This window comes from Ambystoma mexicanum, chromosome 2q, assembly GCF_040938575.1.
Source record: "Ambystoma mexicanum isolate Mex_15411 chromosome 2q, UKY_AmexF1_1, whole genome shotgun sequence".
Classification (NCBI taxonomy): domain Eukaryota; kingdom Metazoa; phylum Chordata; class Amphibia; order Caudata; family Ambystomatidae; genus Ambystoma; species Ambystoma mexicanum.
The window spans coordinates 1,277,461,557-1,277,484,999 of NC_090924.1; the positions used below are offsets into that span (position 1 = coordinate 1,277,461,557).

At 44.6% G+C, this 23,443-nt stretch overlaps 1 protein-coding gene across 2 annotated transcripts in view; it reads left to right on the forward strand.

Moving 5' to 3' along the window:
• The window catches only part of UBA5 (ubiquitin like modifier activating enzyme 5), a 131,483-nt gene that overhangs the window by 618 nt on the left and 107,422 nt on the right, over window positions 1-23,443 (forward strand). For both annotated transcript variants that reach the window (XM_069648693.1, XM_069648694.1), the window contains exons 2-3: window positions 16,256-16,301; window positions 16,391-16,480. In XM_069648693.1, the coding sequence (XP_069504794.1) occupies window positions 16,256-16,301; window positions 16,391-16,480 (136 nt within the window). The remainder of the gene's footprint in view (window positions 1-16,255; window positions 16,302-16,390; window positions 16,481-23,443) is intronic.

Genomic DNA, 23,443 nt, shown 5'->3' on the forward strand with positions numbered 1-23,443 from the left:
TGTATAGTTCTGAATGATAAGTTAACACTGAACTCAATTACCTAACTTCACAGAAGGTAATAACACAGAGCTAGTAGGCAACGTTTGGCACTGCTCTGTAGCAGCAGCATGGGCAATACATATTTATTCCTGCAGTGCAAGATGAATAACTGAGCAACATGACGACTGATACCCTCCTCAGTCTGATGGGCATATGCTGTGGAATGGTGGTACGCTCTGCCACTTGCCTTCTGTGGTGGTTCACCTAAGTCCTGTCTCAAAGTAATCACTTACCTGCCCACCGCACAGACAGACTAACTAATGTGTTGCATGCTTTGTCCTGGGCCGGGTTCAAGCAGCCTGTCTTAGAGTCACATACATTACCTGCCACTGTAAAAAGCAGTAGGATCGGTCACCCAAATCAGTAGGCGGTAGGACTGCTTAAAAAGCAGTAGCCTACTTCCTAAATCAGTAGGGTTGGCAAGTATGTACTCGTCTCGAGAGTGCATATGTGCATCACATGGGGTTGCTAGCTCTCATCCCGTGCTCGTACAATCTGTTAAATTCAATCCATATAGCTAATGAGTGAGCCAGTGGAACGCCTCTAGGGCCCAGAACGCAGACTCACAATTCTATACAATAGTACATAGTCAGCATTCGGAGATCGAGTCTAGATACTGCGGCGTGGGGAGCAGCGGAACAAAACACCTGCAGGTAAACTGACAATATCTACAACCCATGAACCAGAAAGCATACAATTAGAGTATATGGGTTCGAGATTCCAATACTGTAATAACATCCAAACAGCTTGGCTGGAGACCATAGGTACTGGACTCCACCCATTAAAGGTGATACTGGCGTTTTGATGGCCTATTTCCTAGGGCTCGCAAGTTGAGATATGGGAAGGGAGCCAGAGGGAGATGGGAGTTATGTATCCAGGCTTGCACCTTGTGGGTTCTCGGCAAATAAGGATTAGAAGCTAGATGTGGTGGCCACCACCGGTCACCAGGGCGGGCACCACCAAGTGCCGGGATCACCATGCTGGACAGGTGTGCTGCGGGCTTGCAGCAACCGCGAAACAGGGGGCACCCTGCAATATCCGGAACACCGGATATGAAGACAATGGCTGGGGGCACCCAGCAGACCGCAGGCTCGGCTTTAGGGCACCCAAGCCAGGGCTGCTACTGTAGGCCGTGATCACACGGCAATCGGATCACACAACAAAGGACACAGACACCAGTTGCCACTTCCTGGGGCTCTGCTGCACTAACACTCAAGTGCCAGCAGAGCCCCTTTTATTAAGGAGCGTCATGAACAAGTCATGACGCTCTTTCTTAAAGGGACAACGCTTAAAAGGGCAACACACCACACTAGATGTAAAGTGGCCCCTGAACACAGGGAAGCTGCTCTCCTCTTGATAGATACACCTAATATTCATAAGATTAGAGATACACCTAATATTCATAAGATTAGAGAGCCAAATGTCCTGCTTTCCCAACACCAACTGTCGCAGTTTATAAAGTTGGTTGATTTATTTATTCATTTATTGAGGCGCTGTACAATGGAACAACAAATACAGAGAAATAATAACAATTAACATTGTGAGCCAGATTACAACTTGAATCATTCTACAAAACAGTGCAAAGAGCAATTAACAGAGAGGGGGGGGAAAGGAGTGGGAATAGGAGTGTTGAGGGGGGCAGGAGAAGGATAGAATAAGTGTAGAAGGAAGGGAGAAAGAATGTAATGGGAGAGAGGAATTAAAAGAGGGGAGAAACGGAGGGAGTAGAGAGGGTAGGGGGGCTTCAAGGTGGGGAATGGAGAAGGAGGGATTTAAAGTTAAGCTCACAAGGGATGGAGAATAGTTGCCCTTGAACTTCTAATCACGCTGTGGATTCATGGAAACAGATGCTTAGACACTTCACATTATGTCTTGGCCATTTATAAAAAAAAACAGTTTATGTGCTCTATAATGTCAAAGCTATCAAGTTTCTTATGGCCATTCATGAGAAGGACACTCAGTCCTGGTATTCTGCGATTTGTAGTTTTGCTTTGCTTCAAATGGGAAATAAAAAACATGTCCAAGAATCCTAAGAGAATAACAGGACAGTATAGCCGCCTAACAAGGCCACGAGAAACTTGAAAGTTCACAGAAAAACCTAAGTCTATACAGGCAGTGGTTTAAGTGTGCCGGGGTCTTCAAGAAGTGGGGGGGAGCCGGGGACCCCCGGTCCCACCACAGCGGGACACATCCCGCCAAGGTCGAAGCTGCGATGGGAGATGCATCCGCCATTAAGTCAGGCACGCTGACAGAAATGCCAGCCAGCCACAGCGTCGCTGTCTGGCACCTCTGTCAGAGGAAATTACTGTCCCCTCCCCATTTCAATGAGGTGTCTTTAACCCTCTGCGAACTTGTAGACTTCGTGACACATGTCGAGGTTTATAAAAGATGGCCTGAAAAGTACACAATTCAATCCATCTTTTATAAAGCGCTGCCGACGTACAAAGACGCCTCAGGCTTTGTCCGTCGTCAAAGCTTTATAAAAGATGAATTGAATTGTGTAGTTTTCAAGCCATCTTTTATAAACCTAGAAATAGGTTACATATTTCTATATTTAAAAAACGAGGCTTGAAAAGTACACAAACCATAGAAAGGTACGCACCCAAATATATAAATGCTATATATTTGTGTGCGTGCCTTATTATCCGTGGTGGAAATAGAAAAAATGTGAAGAGGGGGTCCCACAAGGGCCTGGGTGTGGGCAGAGTTTGGAGGCAGAGCTCGTAGGGGGCGGAGCTGGTGGTTCAACTCTGCTCAACATCTCCTTTGAGCAGAGTTGAACTACCAGCTCCACCCCAATAATAGATGAAAAATTGTGCAATTTCTTTCATGCTGCTTCTTTCCAGTAACTACGCTGGCAAAATATAAAAGGTGCTCACCTTTTAAACCCAGTGTGGTGCAATATTCCCTGGAAAACAAAATATCCCAATATGAGACATGTGCTTTGATGACAATTTTGTGTGGGCTTGTGGGTAAGTATCAATACTGGGAACGGTAAAAGGCGAGGGAAGCGACAAAATTCCTGTACCATTTTTCAGCCCTTGCTAAGAAGTAATCAAAATGAACAGGCTTGTGGGACTGTTTGCGATGCTGGTTTTACGGGCCCATACAAAAGGAGGCATTTAGCATAGCATTGCCCCTGGTGCGCATCTGAAGCAGGCATCATTGGAGACAGATGTCCACACTGCTGGAATGAGTATAAAGTGGCCAGCATTGGCCAAGAAGTCTAGGACTGCTTGCAAACACTGGCGACACGTTAGCTTGCCCAATCAGATGAATGTGGCTAATGAACCTATTTTCTGATTTGGCATACAAAAAAAACCTTGATTTTCCAGCTTCCATTTTGTAGCCAATCGCTCAATATTTTAGTTAACTGACAGTCTTTCAGATTTCTGGACAATATGGGAAACTCCTACAGGGTCAGGGGGAGTGCAGTTGCCGGAGATATTAAACAATGCTGTCAAATAACTGAGTTGAATAATGTCTACCTGCACCTGTCTTGTCTGTATGCAACCTGGGTTACAGGTTTCAATCACACTACAATAGCTGTGGTGGAGCGCAATGAGTTAATTCACCTGCTGCAGAGGTCGTTGTTAACCTGCAACTCACAGACTGCAACTGCGCTAAGATAGCTCATGGGACTCCTGCACCTATTGTAAACAGGGCTGGAGATGGCGCCATGAGTCCTGGCTGTTGGGTAAGAATTGGTGCAGTCACAATGTGTGAGACTACACAAGACGTACCTGCTTGGTATTCGGTAACCCACTATTTGTTATAGGTCTGTTTTACACAAGTTAGTAGTGTGACTGTGAGCAGCCAGGCCTATCTCACGAGGGGTAAATGTGAGCTGCAAAGCTGTACAATTGAAATCCTTAAATACAAGGAGCCAAGTAACACTTACACTCAAGGTTTCAGTTATAAATAGTTATTTATTTAACCTCAGTTTTAAATAAGCATACTTTAAAGGTAAAAGGTTATAACAATACGAATTAACTTTGAAATTACTTTTCAGAATCAATCAAGTCAGTAAATAGTCTTTGGATATGCGTCATACACTTCTCCTGCACCCTTAGGTGACTTCAATCACAAGGATAATATTGACATTTATATATTTTACTAGCACATTTTGCAGATTCAGAGTTTCGGAAAGGTTAAGGGAAGCAAAAAGGTTAGAACCGATTCTCAGAATATGTGAGGACAACTAAATCCTCCAATGAAGTCTAGATAAACACTGTTACTGCTGGGAAAGGCTTAACAAGTCACAGAGCAATATCAAAGTCAATGGATTAATAGAGTGCCTGTAGGGAGCCAGGACAGCCAAAATCATTTGGATACAATCTATGGATCTGATGCACTTCTTGGATAAAAGTCTTGCACAAAGTTAGAGAGTTCAGAAAAATCACATGTAGGGCCACAGGCTGTTAAGCCTGTGAAAAGGGAGTTGAAATCAACTCGGAAAGTAAGTAGGTGCAAGTCTCAAGTGAGACAGCACGACTGAAAGTAAGAAGGCAAGTACCCTCCAAGCCCACACAGTACCTCTGGTTAGAAGAAAAGGTGGTTCAGCTGAATTCCGACTTGCTACAGCCAAGCAGACCCTGGTTCCTGAGCCTCCGTTGTGGGGACAAGAGAGGTAGTATGTCTGGAGGGCTCCTTCAGTAGTACTCGGAAGGTCGTCGGCAGCTACAGGCTCTTTTCATTTTTCGGCCCTTTGCAGATTCAGCACTTTGCTGGACACCGGTTGGACTTTCTGTGCTCCCTCGGTCCTGCACTCTGGTGAGGGGACTTTGGATCTGGTTTTTCCTGCTTCTGGAGTGTCCTTAGGAAGCTCCTGGACCTTTTAGCCAGTTTCATTCCGTGGCAAACGTTACACTCTATTATGGTCCCTCGACCCAGAGTATTGTATTTCTACAGCAACATAGAGGCACAGCAAGCCGGGGAGGGTGCCAAGTGGAGTTCGTCTCGGGGTTAGTTGATCCCACAAATCCAAGGGGAGAAGTCGTTCCTGAGGAGCTTCTCTGTTGAGGTGAAAAAGGAGGTCAGAGTGGACGCAGCTCTGAGAGAGTGTAGGCCGTTGTTGGGACTCTGTGATGAGGAGTTCAGGTGAACACGCATATGTGAGTATACCCTTGCAAGTGATCTCTGATCTCGGGCTCAGGCCCCCCCAGTTGCACACCTGCACTGCCCCCCTGGCAACCCTGCACTCGGGGACTGTTTCTATAGCCCTACAGTCCCTACTAGCACTTGACACCTGATGTCTGCACTTTTTATTTATTGTCTTTATTTATTTTACTGTCATTCTATGTACTGCACTGCCCCCTCCCCTTTTCCCCTGCACTTTACCCCTTCATTGGCTTCCATTGGACCATATACTCAAAAAGGTTGCAGTCGCAGTGGGACCAGTACAGGTGCCCCAGCCATAAAAGAGGTCAAATTTCCTAAATAGAGGACATAAAAGGGACAACCGATTTCCCCCAAAATGGCCCCTAACTATTCCCATGAGAACATCCCAGTTCAATCAAAAGGTACGCTCAGTTCTCCAGATAAGATTTTGAGGTGGGCGTATTTTACTCCTTGTTTTAAACTTTGAGAGTAAATGTGATTTTAAGAGAGTAAAAATGACTTTTCTCCTTTGCAAGAGAGTAAAATGTATATAACATCCAGCCGACGCATGAACAAACTGTATGTAAATCATTACCGTACGGCAGCTTTCTGCATTGTGACAGAATACACCTTTCATTATTTCTCTAAGGTCTGGCCATTTGATCTCTTCTGTATATATTTAAATGATGACATCACAAAAACCTACCCAATTACATAGTAAAGCAAACATAAATTGTGTGTTTTAAGGTTGGATAGCAGAATTGTCATTTGATGTTTAACGAGTCCTCATTTTCTGAAGCTATTACTACCTAATGGTATGCCAATGTTATGATACAACAGTGCAGAGAGGCAATGACTCCATGCTAAATACTACATCTAATCTAATGGTCAAATGGTTATTTATATAGCGCTTTTGGCCAAGCACTGTATATAGAACATATTTATCACAATTATAACCAAACCAAAGTCAGTACTCCCTTCATCGACCTCGAAAGGATGAAAGGCTGAGTTTGACTTGCCGGGATTCGAGCCTGCAACCTACAGATCACACACAGATTACAGCAATGAGTGCTCAACCGGCTGAGCTATCTTATTGGCTAACATCGATCAGAGGTCGGTTAACTTAGTATCGACTGAGGTGTAATAATCACAGTGCCTCGATGTTGGACCAACCATTTATGAAGCACTACATGAAGTTAAATACCTATCTGGATTATCACAGGGACATGTTTTTCTGAGTTTCTATTTCAATTACAAATGTAATTTTCATTTGTTTGTTTTTGAACAGCGCTTGTACTTCCTGGAGAGTCAGGTTTTGGATGTTTTAATTGTAGTCCTGAAGATTTGAGAGGCTAGAACACCTGTGATTGGGGCAATGACAATCACTCACCCCTGAACAAAGACTCTGCTGCCACTGACCATTTATAGTAATGTACCCCATTGACTGCAAGGTTGAATGGATGTAATCTAGACTGTGCATAGTCATCATTTTACACACTTATAATTAGAGTGTAAATTAAATTATCAGTGTAAAAATGGTCTGCCTCCGCATGATTATGTACACAGTACCAGAGCTCTGCAAAATACAATTGTGCAATACTGGTTTGCTTTCACTGCAAAAAAACATAATTTGTTAAAACATATTTTTTCTCAATTGCAACTTAGTTTTCCATCTAATTATACAATCCTAAAATTCTAGGAAATTATGCACAGTGCTTCTAAAGCTGACTGGAAAGAAACCATTCATTTTATCACAGTGTGCAGTTTCTTTTTACATTCTGTTTCAGAGGTGGCTTGCAATTACATCCATGTATATAAAAATGGAAAGAAGCCTCCTAGTTTCTATCAAGTAACCTGAACTTTGCACTGCCCTCTGCTCTAAACCTGTGTGTAAATGTACCCAGGAAAATAATAAAGCTGTTTTATTTGCAAGATGTTCATGCTTAAAAAGGCCTGGAACCCACCTTATCTGGAGGCCTGGCTATGCTTAAGGTCTTACACATGGCGGGAGGAGGGTGGGGGGGGGGGGGTTTAGGAGGGGAAGTTCTTTTTTTTTTTTTTGTATTTTTTTTTTTTTTTTTAGTGTAAATCACATTCTTCGTTTATTTCTAATTAAGAGTTGTGGACAGGCCGGCACCCCTGTGAAATGGCCATGGGCCCATTCGTATTTCAAAGCCCCTTAATCTGTGTCTGCGCCAAGTAAATACCTTGCCGTTAAACTTAACAAGGTGGACTACACTTTGCCCTGTCTGCTTGATTGAAAGAAAAACATGCTCCCCATTTTTGAGGGATGGCACTTTTTTTCTTTTTACATCCTGCAAAACGAGATGCATGGCAATTTGAAACATTGACTAAAATACTTGGGTGGTTGTCTCTTGTGTGGTCAGTCCTTGCTTTCAGACTTGCATCTTAGTAGGAACAACTGTATAATTAGGTAAAGTACAAATATTCAGGAATGCAAAACAGCATGCACTAAAGAAGACGGGGCTTACTGTAGAGGATTTAAGAGCTCTAGTTCTGCATATGTTTTGAAAATTGTGACTGAAATAATTATGCTGGGTGTAAACGCTGGCAGTGCTATGTGTTTATTACTAGCTTTAAAATCTTTTGCCCCAATTTTACTCCACCTCTGCCAGATTCTGCATCATCACCAGATTCTGCCCCTTCAACAGATTCTGTCCGTGTTGTCCAAGCTACACCTCCTCACCCTCATTTTGTCCCCATAACATTGTAAGGACGTCTCTAAGGTTGCAGGGATTACATAGTTATTGCTTCCTCTCTGTTAATGCAAGCTGTTCATCTTCTATTTTATGTTAGTTGAAAGAGCGTTTTTCACATCTCTGCTGCCCAAGATGTGGCGAAGGCTGTGTGTTCTACAGTGCACTAGCGGTAATTATTACGGCTTATTGTCTACTTTCGGTTAAGTCCGAAAGCAATCTTTTAGAGGAAGTGATAAGAACATAAGCTACTGCCAACTGGACACGAGTGAGAAGTTTGGAATGAGGAATTTTGGTTTCAATGCTAATATCTCGTTTCTCTCACAAATTGCCTACTGTCACTCTGATAAGCACCTAGACTGGTCTATAATATTAATGCAAACAATCTAAAGCTAACCACCTCTATATGTCTATGGGGAACAGTCGATGGGTTTTCCTAACGTATTGGCACCCTCATTAATATTCCACCTCACCAGAGTCTCCTTTATTGCCAAGGAAAATTCAACCTTCAATTACTCAACAGTTCTGTTTTATTCACTATATCATAAAAATATGTATAGCATAAAAACATCAGAAAGTGACCTGTGCTTTTTAAAGTGGACCAGTGCATCCCAACATAAAAATGACTTTTGCAACAATTAATAAAAGGTGTTAAAAATTGATGATTTTGAGGATCGGGACAGGGGAAATAACCTCTGGTTCTTTGGGTCCCGGAAAAGGAAATGGAGATGGAAAGAGACCTCAGGAAAATGAAACGCAAGATTACGAAACTCTTCTTTGAAGATGACTCAATCGATGAAACAAAAATCAAAAGGGTCCATAGGGCTGGGGGTCCATCAGGAGCCCCGAGCGTTCTGGCTCACTTTCACAATTACCCAGATAGGCTCAAGATCCTGGAAAAGGAGAAGGCCAGGGGGACGGTGCAACTGGGCTCGGCGAGAATTTCCATCTTTCAGGACCTGTCCTCCTTGACAAAGTGGTTGAATGGGAAATCCATGTGGTACAGATGGGGATTCGCGTTTTCAATTTCCTTCGAGCTCGAGGGGTAGAGGCACAGGCTCATGACAGAGGAATAAATAAATAAAGCTACAAGGGAACTACTCGCTGAGGGTGACCTGGCCCTGGGTCCTCAAGTGGAGACTGATGGCGTATTCAGGGTCCAAAGAGGAAAGAATACTGGGATCGAGGAAATTCATGAAGTTGAACACACCCTCGTCCTCTACCATTCCCGCCCCCATGCATCCTGAGCACAACCCCAGAAGTGGCATGAAGATGGTCTAATGAAACTTTACCTATGTTCTGATCTGATTGAGATCACCGGAGGTGTGGCCACAGTTTAACACTATGAGGGCTGTAAATGGGCTTTGAAGTTGATTCAGGGGGCTTAAGATGTCAGGGTTGCATTGTTTGTTTACGTTTGTGGGCTAGGGTGTGGGCACCCAAGTTCGAGGTGTCTAGAGGGAGGCCTGGGGTTCGGTCTTGTTTGATGGTTCAGACTCACATAGTGATGGTAACTGGGAGGGGCCGAGCGCCACGGGGTGGGGGATGTGGAGAGGGGTTTCAGATTACACATGTTGTCTCATGTACTGTTCACATGGGCTCTTTATTTCATGGGAGTCCACTGATGTACAGAGATTAACTACGGGTGCTGGGATTGGACATGGCTGAAGGAGGTTGAGACAGGATGGGTAACGGTCTGCGTGTATGAACACTAAACGTGAAGGGGCTCAATGCTGCTACCAAGAAGTCCTTGGGTGGAAGGGAATTTAGAAGGGCAGGGATTGACCTATTATTCATCCAGGAAATTAGATACCAAAGAGTGGATGAGCAGAGGATTCCTTGTGGCCTAATTGTAAGGTAATATTGGGGGTTAGGAATATCCAGAAAGGCAGGAGTTTGTATTCTGGTCTGGACAGTATGGTCTGATGCAGAAGGAAGGGCTGTGTTAATCTCGGGCCTGATCAAGGAAATACGGTTCACCTTCGCAACGATATATGCTCCAAACCAGGATCAGAAAAGATTCCTGCAAAGATAAAAGGGGTAGGGCCAGGGTCTGGGGCATCTTATCCCAGGAGGTGATTTCTCTTTTTTTTGTATTTTTATTTTTTTTTAAAAATGTTTATGGATGTGAATTTGGACAGGCAAGAAGGGGAATGGGAACCTCCACAACAAGGAGGCAGTGAGCTGGGAACGGCTATGGGGTTAAATGGGTTGAGGGACATTTGGAGATACTTCAACCCACAGGAGAGGGGTTTCCCTTTCTACTCCACCCCACACGGCACTCTCACAAGAATAGACTACCTGTACATATGTAGGGACCTATGGGAGGTGGCAGGGGATTCAGAGATTCACCCGGGTTTCATGGTCAGACCATGATATGGTGTCAGTAGAGATTGATTGGGAAGGTCTGTGTGCTAGAAACTCCAAATGGAGTTGTAATGAGTCGCTGTGTAAAGACCCGGTCTTTAAAGAAGAACTCGAGAATGACATCAAAGAATTCTTTGTAATCAACGACACAGGGGATGTGAGGAAGAAGACAGTATGGGACACATGGGAGGCCACCTGACGGAGGTTGTTGATTAGGGAGGGGGCCCGCAAAAAGAGGGAATGTACTCTTGTAGAGAAAGGGCTCGGGGACAAAATAGGTGACCTGGAGAGGCTCGCTCAGTCCTCTCTCACATAATGGAGAGGAACAAATTCTGCAGGCGAGGAGCCTGAGAGAGGAGCTGAAATTGCTTAAGGAGGGGAAAATGATCTTCAACCTGCAGTTTCTGGAACAGAAATTCTACTAGAAAGGTGATGAGGCGGATGCCCTCCTGGCCGCTAGCTTATGGGGACACAGGGCAGAGAGATGGGTCTCCAAGGTCGGGGGAAGAGAAAGGGATATGGAGGGCACAGTGGCCGGGATCCGGGAGGCATTGGCCTTGTTCTGCGAGAACCTATACAGAAGTGAAGGGGGCACAGTCGAAGGAGTGGTTGAGGGGTATCTCAAGGGGGCTGCTCTGCCATCCCTGCCCAGGGACGATTCTGGGGCCATGGATGTCCCAATTACTGAGGAGGAAATAAACGCCATAGGATGCCTCTGACTGGGGAAAGCACTGGGAGACGACCGTTTCTCCCCAGGCTTCTATAAAACCTTGGTCAGCCCTACTCCCTGTTCTGATACTACTTTTTAACGACATTATGGAAATTGGGAAACGCCGGATTCCTTCAACCATGCCCTCATCACGTGATACCTAAGGAGGGTAGAGACCCCGGGTCCTGCAGCTCATATCACCCAATTTCACTTGTAAACGTATACGCCAAGATTTATGCTAGGGTCCTGTTGGCCAGGTCAGAGGTCCACTTACCGAAACTTGTCCACTGTGACCAAGTGGGGTTTATCCCGGGGACAAAGGGGTCGGACACTATGAGAAAGACACGTCACCTAATTAACGAAGTGTAGGGCATGCAGGGTGATCTCACTCTCCTCTCTGTGGACGCTGAGAAGGCCTCCGACAGGGTGGAATGGGACTTCCTAGAGACGGTCCTTACAAAGATGAGGGTGGGCAACAGACTTCTGAGTGGAATCATTGCGATGTACTCCTCCCATAGGGCCTGTGTGGCAGTTAATGTGGGATACGTGAGGTGGTTTAACTTGGGAGGGGGACAAAGCAAAGCGAGCAACCTTGCCACGCTCTTCTTTTTGTGCTTTTGTTAGAACCCCTGGTCCAGAGACTGAGAAGGGACCCGTAAGTAGAGGGGTTGGTCGTAGGGGGGGAAGCCTTATAAATTGGGACTTTACGCGCATGTGGTACTTCCACTGACTTCCGTGCCGGCTGCAGTACAGTGAATGAAGAATATGGCCGCATGGCAGGTTTCAAAATAAATACGGGCAAGTCGGTTCTTTTCCCCTTGGACAGATACAGGGACGGTGACGCGGACCGTTTCTTACCCCTTGGCATGAGGGTCAGTATGGGGACACTGAGGTACCTGGGCATTTCTGTCACTAGAGAACTGAAGCATCTATATGAGGCAAATGTCCCCCCCTGTGATGACTGGTCTGGAGGCAGACCTAGCAAAAAGGAGTAATCTTACTGTCTCATTGGCAGGCTGAACACGATTAAAATGGTAATTCTCCCCACGCTCTTGTACCTTTTCCCGATGCTTCCAATACAGATATTAAACCCCTACTTTAAAAGAACAAAGGGCACTCGCACACGATTTCTCTGGCAGGGGACGAAATCAAGGATCTCCATAGTTGCATTAAGTCTTTCCAAGGACTGGGGAGGTGTGTGTCTCCCGGCCATAAAATTATACTATAAAGTTACCCAGCGTAGGGTCTTGACAACTACCACTTACGGCAGGCCACGGTTGGGGAGTGGTTGTGGGTTACCAGGTCGAAGCTCCTACAGAGGATAAGGAGCCGCCCCATCCTGGGTACCATTTGGAGCATCTGGCAACAAGGAGCCAGGCTGGGGGGCATCAACTTGGCCATCACTACTGGGTCATTTGTGGTTGCCGGGGATCAGGGATGCCATTCCACATCTGGAGAGGTTTCAGGGCTGGTATGAGGCGGGTCTCGAAAGGGTCGGTCAATTGTGGAGGGGACGGTAGGTTCATCACGATACCTAAGCTGAAACGGATGCTCGGTATGTAAACGCTCTGTCTTCTCGTACCTACAATTGAAGGGAGTGTTGACGAGGGAGGTTTGTAGAGGAGAAAATCCAGAGGGAACTCGCACCCTTCTAGAAGATTCTAGACACCGCTACTGATTCCAAAGGGCTGATCGGCACATTATACAGGGCCATGGTGGACACGAGAAGGGGACCCACAGATGGGTTGAGACAGCGGTGGGAGGGAGATCTTGAGATGGAAATTCCACCTCAGACATGGCAAAGGATATGCGGGGGAGCCTCCCATCAATCTCATGCCAATATAAAGTACATGGCATCAAATCGCTCCACCGTTGGCCATATGACTCGGTGAGGCTTTCCAGAATGTTCCAAACTGTGAGCCCCATGTGTTGGCGGGAGTGTGGATCAAGGGCCGACTACTGGCATAGTGGTGGGCATGTGATGTGGTCCAGACCTTTGTTGTATTAGGGACCTGGATGGGATCCCGAGGGTGAAGAAACTGATGTTGATACGGTTTGGTCTACAAGAGCAGGAGGGGGAATACATAAGGTTGCGGAAAATGGTACATGGCCTGCTGTTAGCGGGGAGGGCTTGTCGGGCTGCACGATAGAAGAGAGAGCTCCCTCTTCGTAAGAAAGAATGGATCAACATGGCCCTAACGTATATCTGATGGAACGCTAAATGGCAGCACTACATGTTGACCCTGGGTCGGAGGAAATGGAATGGTCCGACTTCCATGATAAATACAACAGATAAATTGAAGGAACAACCATCCTGTTTCACGGTGGCGAGGGGAGTCACGACCTCAATAACTAGATCATTATGCACAGACTGGAATTGACACCTGTCCAAGAAGTGTATCGAAGCTCAGGTGGACATGTGTGAGCCGTTTCTTTGCTAATGTGAACTGGGAGGGCATTTGGAGAGGGTTGAGGGAGAGGGGATGGGGTGGGGTTGGGGAGTTGAACAAATGTCATTTTTTGAAGAGGTTGTCTTGTAACGGGGGTCCTAATGTTCTACTTTGTGTATTATCTTTTCTTGCAAAAACAATATATAATTGCGCAGATTACTTATAAGCATCACATTTATGCATTGTGTGACATACTTTGCAGTTGGTTCTCCTGGTAGTACTGAATGTGCAGCAGAATGTCATCAAAGACGCACGATAAATCCATCAGAGTTGCCATTTGCCTGCTTAGCACTGTGCAGCTTCTGTAAAGATGCCTGAATGGATATCTTCACGGGACACCTTTGCAATCCCTAAATAACTAAAGCAAGCTGGGTTTGGTAGGTGTTTTTCTTCATCCTAAGTTTTTGCAAATATCAAGCATATATACAAGCTAGGACTTCAGCTGGCAGAGTGGAATGACTGCTAACAGCTCAAAAACACTTGCAGTGCCCAGAATCAGAGAATCAAAATTGGCTATATATTTAAAACATGACCGCAAGTAAATTAAAAATAAACTGCCATAAAATACTGCTCATCTGGCAATCTTCCGCCCTAGGCTGGGGCCTAGTCGGACTTGTAAATACATCTATGCCTGTCTTGCTCCAGCCACAAGCCCTGACTGTACCAGGTTTTCATGCACAGTTGCTCTTTTTCAGTTAAGAGTATAGAAAATAATGTTACAATCGTACTCTGCTTAACATATTTCTATAATGATTTATATTTTGTCAGGTTGATTTATTATCTGAATAGTGTACTTTTAAAGTCCTTCCTAACAAATATTATTTAAGTCCTGGGAGCACAAACGTTAACACATATCGGTACCAACTAGAGGAGGTTGGTTATGTGATCAAATGCCTGAAGTGCAGATGGGGAGGGGAAACGTTCCAGCTTCACCGCTTAATCCAAGTATGTTATCCTGAGCAATCATTTAATCTCACTGTGCTTTATTTGATAGAATAGGGACGCCCCGGGAGTGATTCTGTTTGCAGTGTACAGTATTAAAAAAAAGCCTCACTCGTGGTTTACTAGACGATACAGGGATCGAAATTAAGATTGGACGAGCAGCTTCTGGGTATTCAGCATTAACTAGTGAGCTGGAGCTAGAACATAGCGTTCTGAACCTTATGCTGTCATATAGATGTGTCCTATTGCTTATTTAAAAATTGTCCCAATTTCACATAGGTGTTCGTCATCAGTTGGCCTGGGGAGCCACAAATTGCTCCTGGTAGTTGTTGGTGTCAAGGTAACCAGGCTCCTGTGGGCTACAAGAGGTAAATAGCTCCCAGCTCCCCACAATTTCGAACCCTGCGATAGTGTAGCATTGGCAAAACCAAAAATGATGGCATGTAAACGTTTATTTGTTGGAATGTACACTCTATACAAAGACATGTTTCAAAATGTGTGGACTGCTGTGAAGATGATGTTTACAGTTACTGTTGTTGAGGTTTGAGGAGTGTTAGAAAATCAAGCTATAGGCTCTCGTTTTACTCTGCAGCAATAAACCGTTTTGCAACCGCTAAATCGAGGCTAGTGCGATTTAGACAATTAACCTCTACATGAGATAATCCAAGTTACTAAAACCTGCATTTGTTTATACTGCAATGGTTTTATGATTTTGGCATGGAGTGGCAGTTAAGGGTGCAATTTTGCAGTTTCACGGTAACTACCCTGGAAAGAGAATACACTTTGATTCACGGATAGAACGTATTCTATTTAAGCAATAATGCTGCGTTCTGAGGGATTTTCCTGGTGGTAATGGCACACAACTCGAGGCAATGGTCTCAAGCGAGGCAACACGCGTTAACACGGGACAGAACCACGGGATGAGGCATCAAAAGGCAGCTTCGAACATGGGCTTGCATCTGTGAATAAAGCTTGCCTTCATGCAAATCTGTTTGGCTCGGGTGCATGCCCTGTGTGCTTTAATGCATCGAATCTCTCATCACTCACTTCCAATTCAGAGATTGCAAGTCGCTGCCTGGGCTCCACTGATAGATTGGTGAAGTTGGCACCCATACCTGGGGTGCAGACTGTCAAACCTTGTTCACAAAGGTCCTGGATGACACGGATTACACGGTTAAACAAGTAGTGTCAAGACCTAAAATGAGTCACATATAATCTGCACCAAGTCATTTTACTTACCATTTCCAAGATGGAGAGATTGTTTTCTTAATAACCTCCGAGTGGGCATTCCTTAAGTGACAGTGTTGCCCTTTTGTTATGGCCTATCCTACTACCCTCATAAAAAGGTGACCATGTCTGCTCGACCATTGCTGCCGCTGGCAGGCCAAGGCACTTCTTGGGTATGTTTAGGATCGCTCTGTCCATCCCAAACTAAGGGCCACGAGAATCCTCCCCCGACACAGATCCACACCTCATATGTATTCTCTTACAAATTACTGGACAAGATCGACAATGTGACTGTGCCAATAGACCCTAGAAGGGAATGTATGCATCTACTTTCTAATACTGATGTTTAATGCTCTAGATCATGCTGCAATGCCGTCAATAACTAGGTCTAGGCTACTTTTCGGATCAAATCATAGTATTCTAGTCGCACATTTCTGAAATGATGTGACTTGATGCTTGTACATGTTATAAAGTGCTTACTATCTCAATGTAAATAACAGACGTTTCTTTTCCCTACTCGTTAATGCTCATTGTATCAGCTTGTAAAGCATAGGCAACCTACCCGCAACAGTAAAATGAGATCCCTGAGCCATTTGACTGGTATATTATCGACTGCTATTTTTGCTCATGGCATCATTACTTGTATTGGCCTTTTCTGAATAATCCCATTTTTATTCACCTTTTTATGCTGTTTTCCTTTTAGCCGATTGATGGCATTGAAACGAATGGGAATTGTGAACGATTATGAGGTATGTTATAGGCTTGGAATACAGTATAAAACTTGCCAGATGGCATGGAGCATACTTTAACGTTTTGCTGTGTTGGTTCCTGAAAACAGAAAATCCGTACCTTCACAGTGGCAGTAGTGGGTGTTGGTGGAGTTGGCAGCGTGACTGCAGAAATGCTGACAAGATGTGGCATTGGTAAGGTAATATATATTTTTAATGATTATAATTTTTTTTTACCAATAACCTCCCTCTCGCCCCAAGTTGCGATCTGGCTGAAGGAGTCTCTAGACCTAATGCATCTGTATCATGCGTTTAATTCTCTTCCTGTTCTTCTTAGCAAATGATTTTGATTGTCCACTGCATTCTTGTTATTGATTGGGTAATTGCATCCCGTATCTGCATCCACCGAAAAGTGATCTTTGTTCACAATTGGCTTTTCTCAGACTTGACTAAACCATAAATTGCATCTGCGCAATTTTAAAAAGTGTGAAATAGATAGGCATGTAGCTGGCAGCATCAGTGGCTTGTCTGCAGCACAGTTCTCAATGAGCAAGTGTGCCAGGCCATTGGTTGGCCATAAATGCCACTTTTATTTTTCGCATGCTCCTGTGACCTTAGGCGTGACTGTTGATGGAGCTTTTGTGATGCAGCTGTCCCTCTTTAAGCAGGTCGTTGGACAGAAGCCATTGCTTGTGTAGTGAAGTGCTGGCAATGTATGTATGTGCAGGATGAGCTGAGAGAATGTTGGGTGCTGCAGTGGAATGTGTGGGTGTGAATGTTGTGTCAGGGTTCTAGCTAGTCAGTTGGGAGAAGTCAGCCTGGGTGATGGGAACTAGTGGTTCATTCTATAACATCTTGAAGTAACTTATGATAAAGCCTAACTGAAGGACCATACCTGCGTGTCCAACAAGGCTGCTTTGTTTCACTGGCGACGAGGATGGAGAATGGGATACAGTGTCCCACGAGTATTGAGGGTTGCGCCTTTCTAGAGTATGAGTGTGGTGTTCCACTAGGTTAGAAGGTCGCGCCTTCTAAATGGGTGTGTAGTGTGTCTTGCTAAGCTTTGGATGGTCGTGCCGTCTGTTAGAGAAGCAAGAGTGAGAGAAGTATATCCGTACCGAAATAGGGATGCGGACACATCCCTAATTGTTTGAAGAGTGCTGTATGGAAGACAGCAAATGTAGAGGGGGAGGACGCTCTCCGTGTACGGGTTTGGGGTATGTTAGAGGGGACGCTCTGCAACCATTTTTGCGAGTTGCATCTCTCCTTAAAATAATGCCTCGTCAGTGTGTTCCCCATGTCTATCCTTTTATGGTTTAGTGAGAGTGTATGTGGTGTGTTTTGTAGAAAGGGAGATGTGTTGTGAAGTGCTTGCAACGTATGCATGTGTATGATGAGCTGAGAGAATGTTAGTTTGCTGTCATGGAATGTTTAGGTGTGAATGCTAAGTGAAGGTCCTAGGATTAGTCAGTTGGGAGAATCTAGCCTGGGTGATGGGACCCAGTGGTTCACTATACCATCTTGTGAAGTAACTTCTAATAAAGCCTAACTGAAGAACTCTACCTGTATGTCCAAGGAGGCTGCCTTGTAACAGCTTGACAGTCTTTGGCCCTACGGGTTCTATATTTCCCATTACCAACCCAAGAGCAAGATGTCCGCTTGGTATCCTTGGATAGTTTAAGGATTGTGGAATTGTAATGTATTATTCATTTTCATATGTTCTAACTATAAAATCTGTTAGCCCAGCCTGGTAAATCGGTCTGTAATCTAGATGTCTGACTTCAAAGTGCAAGTTTGTCGCTGGGAGTAAGGGCTAGTTTGCGTTACTTTGAAGGGAACATCATCTTATTTCCCAGCATCCTTTGCCAGCACTTGCCCTCGGGCATCCTTTCCCAAACTATCCCAACCCAGTCTTCCTGTCCACTGCACTGTTTTCCCTCACCGCCCGCTTCCCCCTGGCACATGCCGCCATGGCCTGAACAGCACTTGCCAGCAACCCGTGGGGGTACCCCCACTCTTGCACTTCTCCCTGTTCCCCCCCCCCCCACCCCCTTGCACCTATCACCTTGTCATGCACTTGCATGGTAGGAATGTCACAAGGCCAGTATAACCGTTTCTTTGTTGTTGTATTCTTATGATTCCCTTGACGCCCCCCCCCCCCCAACCCCACCCCCAAATCTTGTCTTGTGGCACCTGGAAAAACACGTGTATCAAATGTCAAATAAATAAATGCACCATCAGAAATTGGGAATGGCCTTTGGCAACTCCAGACGTATTTTCTTTCTGCACCCATTGATCATTATCAGGGACTGAAGCCTGTTATCCAAATGGAGTGCCCACTGGATGACTGGATGAATGGTCCACTCTTCTCTGAGCCCTATAAAAGTGAATGCCAAAGCTTCAGTTACATTTTTGGAAGATGAAATGACAACGTTCCATCTCTATATGATAGTCTGTCCAATTATTTAGAAGTGTAAAGGCTCCTAGGCTTGAACTGTGGAACTAAATAGCTTCCTTGATGAAAACAAATTAAATTCAATATTAAAGTAAGAAGATGGGTGCAATTCCCCTGCCTTCTGTCTCTTCAAGTCTGAGAACAAAATAGAAGACAAGTAACAGCAATTGGATTTGCAGACCGTCCAATCTGGCCATCGGCAGTGGATGGAGAAACTGCAGGAGAGCTGCTCATAAAAAATGAAAATACTAAATGCATGTTTGACCTTTTTGAGCCTCCACAACTGGAAGTCCTGTTTTAAACAGAGTGGAATCTAAGAGTCTTTATTTTTCGGGTTCATTTTTTTTTTTTTTACATTTTCTAAACTCGTAACTGAAGAGCCAGTGGCCACTGACGTTTTTGGCATTGAGAAAAACAAGGAGGGATCTTGTAGTTGGACTCCCCTCCTGCCCTTAACATTTCTCCTTTCCTAAAATACCCCTGATACGAAGTGGTTTGAGAGACTGTTCTGTTAATCCCTAGTATCCTCTGTTATTTAAGAGCATTCTGTGATGCGCCAATGGGAGAAGGGGGTGTTTGAGTGGGAACCGGAGGTCTTCTCCTGCTTCTTTACTTATTTTTTACCTCTAACCTGGACCAGAACTGAACCTTTTAATATAGGGGGACCTTTTGGGCACCTTTACCAATAATCCCAAAGGAAAGCCAGGATGGAAAGCCTGGGCCAATCGCTCTTGAAAGTCCAAAACATCTCTATTTCCACTGTAGCTGCTTCTGTGCGACATCCCTGTGATACTGTGGGGCCCTGTGATAATTCACAACGTGTCGTCACTTCTCCCCAGGGGTGAGCCCATTCTCATGAAACTAGGGAGGTGAGGCCGCTAATCAATATTTCCTCTAGGGGTAGTTCAGTGTGGGAGAACTTTATGTGGAGGGACTCCCCTACTGGGGATGAATATGACCACCTGGGTGATGGGTGGCACAACACCCTAACCCAAACCTTCCTGAAACTGCTAGTACCCTTTCGTAACGCCCCCCCCCCCCTCTGACTGATACATCCATGAGCTTTTGTAACATCATGTCAGTTTCACCAACAGAGAAAATCGCCCGAGGCATAAAGATTATCTCCAATGAAAGTACTGAGAAGAGGTGTCCCCAGAGAGTCATGAAGAGTGGCCCAGTGAACTGGAGGAAACGTTCTTATTCTCCACGGGGGAGTGTTCACCTAAGCAACATAGAAATGGACGAAGGACTCAGTGAGGGGGAGAACCGTTCTGGACGCAGGCCAGATGAGGAGAGCAGCACGGGAGACAGCCCAGCCCGGGAAAACCAAATGAGAGGTGGAGAATCGTCTTTGAACTGCAAAACAAATAAAAATTTAAAACTAGGATAAATGGGGCAAGCCAAAATACCTGATATGTTGTAGGGCTACTGTAAGGGGAGTTTTCCTAGTCCACTTGAGGTAAGACTTCCTTAAACTATCCCAATGATATACAGGTCCCCAACTAGTCTGTACTACTCATGGAATTTAGGTAGAGTGGCAGAGCAGTCATGCTTATAATAAGAGGAAGATGTGAGCTGTAGGGAAGTACACTGAACCCAGTTAGTAATGTAACTCAATGAAACACACAATAAATGTATATAAAATATATATATTTATATTTACACAAGAGATTTCTTGGCACATTAAACCAAAACACATAAGATTACTTTGATTTGTGGGGATGACAAATCCGTGGATCAGTGAGGGTGCTGGTTGGCTGTATTAGTCCATAAGGTCACAGTTGTGCGAATGGTTTATATTCATGGTCGAGTCAGGTATTTGTCAGTAAATGTGTTTCTTATTTCTTGGTTGATCAGCACCAAAGAAAACATCATTGCGGCAATGATTGCCAAATATTTGACATAGTAAAGTGCAAACAGACGACGCGCGTTTCAACCTAAGTCTTTTTCAAGGCCAATTGAAATTCGGGGTAGGCTCAGGTGAGCTGTAGTCGTCGAACCACGCGCCGAACCCGGCACCGACTTGGCTACCCAGCCCCTCTGGCGCCCACACCTGGGAGGATCAGAAATGGTCCACACTAGATCTATGCGTAGTTAAACCAAGTATCTATGCAAGTATTGTAGGACTCATTGAGGGTATATGTCTAAGTGATGGGACACCCACAAATGTTGGAGACCTGTACAATGATATTGTCCCATTTCTTCACCAAATAAACAGGGAGAAGTAGAAAATAGGCCTTCGCTAATAAGGGATGGTTTGATAGCGTTTGCCAAGAGGCAAAGGGACTTCTATTAACCTACCTTAGGAAAACTACTGTTAGACAAACCATATTTGAAGAAGTTAAGGGAATCTTATAAGAAATTGGTTGCCACAAAAAAGGGAAGAATTTAATGAGAAAAAATGGGAAGATCTGCAAAATTAATGCAAGAAAGGAGATCGGGTGAACTTTTGGAAATCAGCAATCTGGGATAAAGGGAAAATAGGTACTGAGTTGACGAGCCATATCCCCCAAGTGAGTGGTTTAAATATTTTAGTGCACTGTATGGTAAAGACTGTGGTGTCCAGGAAGCACTGAGAGAAAGTGATGAAATTACTAGAAGCACGCCTGAAATGTTCATTGAACGAGGTGACTGATGAAATTACTGGACTGGGTAGGGGGAAGGCATTGGGGCCAGATGGCCTCCCAATTGATTTATTCCAAGAAATAACTGCCTGTGCCCCTCTGTTAAAATGTGTGTTTGAATATGTGGTAAAAACGGGGGATGCTCCAATCTCTTGGCGTAGTGAGACTGTTGTGCTAATTTTTAAAAAGGGGTACTTTAGAAAGCCGGGTAATTATAGATATATCTCGTTAATGGATGCTCTCGGAAAAGTTTTGAAAAAATGTTACCACACGTTTACAAGAATGGGTTATTGAGAAGAATGTTCTGAACCATCTCCAGGCGGGGTTCCACCCTGGTATTAGCACTGTGGACCAATGCCTCAGATTAAATGCAATCTTGGCTAAATACATCACAATACAGCACTCTAGGATTTATGTGGTCTTTGTGGACCTTCGCACGGCCTTTGATAGTGTTTCCCATGATAAACTCTGTGCAATATTAAAAGACCAGGGCATTCCAAAATTACTTCCGTTTAATATGCCATCCTTATATTGTAACGTAGCACTCCTGTGAGGTGGGGGCTGGATGGGGAGACCACTGAGTACTTTGTAGTTGAAAGCGGGGGTGCGGCAGGTGTGTGTGCTAGTCCCCGTTTTGTTCTGCTTGTATATAAATGCAATAATAGAGGAGTTAATGGCCGCCAGTACTGATGCTCCAAAGTTGGGGCCGTACAGGTTCCCAGCACTCCTTTATGCCAATGATGCTGTATTGCTATCTGCCACACCAATGGGACTAAAACATTGTTTGAAAATGTTTAAAGGACTATGTCCGGATCTCTCAATGTCACTAAATCTTGAAAAGACAAAGGTGATGGTATTTGGCAGAAAGTGTCTGAAAAAGATCAAGCGGAAGGTGATGGTCGACAATTACGAGTTATTACAGGTGCCCCATTATGACTACTTGGGCATAGGATTCTCGGAGGATCTCTCATGAGCCATCCCATTTTGTCAAAGCTACAACAACTCTAGAGCGAGGGAATTCAATGCATTTTCAACAGACTGGTAAGCGGTGCCTTCTCCCTGGCTATCAAATTGTATTGAGAACAAGGTAGGGCAGCGGTAAGCTACGGGGCAGAATTGAAGGGTCACTACCCCTAGCCGAGCTGTGTGTAGCAGATAGATATTTTCTTACAGCGTTTACTTATGCAACCCAAGGGAGCCCCAATGGCAAGCTTGCGATGGGAAAGTGGCCTCAAACCGATAAACGAAGTAATTGCCACTAAGACCCTGCTGTATTGGATTAGGCTCTAGAGTGTTCCTGAATTGACAAAGTATAGGGAGTAACTGAGTAGCATGTTTTTGATCTCTGGGGCTTGGTCGTTAGCCTGGCCCAAATTTGTTAAAAAGGGTTTTGAAGAATTGGGCCTGTTGGACCTCTGAGTAACCCCAGAAGGTATAGCCCTGATTGCTAAAGCCAGCGTTAAATCCATCTGCCAAGAGGTAATTCTGGGTAAAATGAAAAGAGCCTGTACTGTGTTGAAAAGTGGCACCCCCTATACAGTGATAAAACCAGTTGCAGGATTTATACCTTATCTGGGCTGTGTAACGCCAGCCTATGCCCGAATGCTGTTTGTCCGGCTGCGCACCAACACTTTGCGGGTAGTGGAGTTTACATTGAGCTTGACAGCGGTGCGGGAAAAGCAGTGCAGGGTTTCTGGCAACCCAGTGGAAACATTAAAGCATTTTCTTTTGTTCTGCCCAGGGTATGATAGGCTGAAGAGGTATTACCTATTGCCAATATTTTGATTAAATGAGATCAGGATGACAGAATTGGCAGTTGCTATTTGTAAAAGCATTATAAATGCGAACCTGATTTATTTTATTGCAAAATATATACACGCGGCATGGTTGTATAGGGTTAAATGTCTTTGATCTAATCGTATGGGAACCTTATGAATTTTAAATGTATTTTAATGTGTGCTATTGGTATGAATTTTAATTAATGGCTATTGTGGATGGTTGATTTATGTTATGTGAAGATGCTTTTATGATTTCTATTCCGAATAAAGCTATGTATAAGTGAAAACGATTGCAGCTGTAGCTTT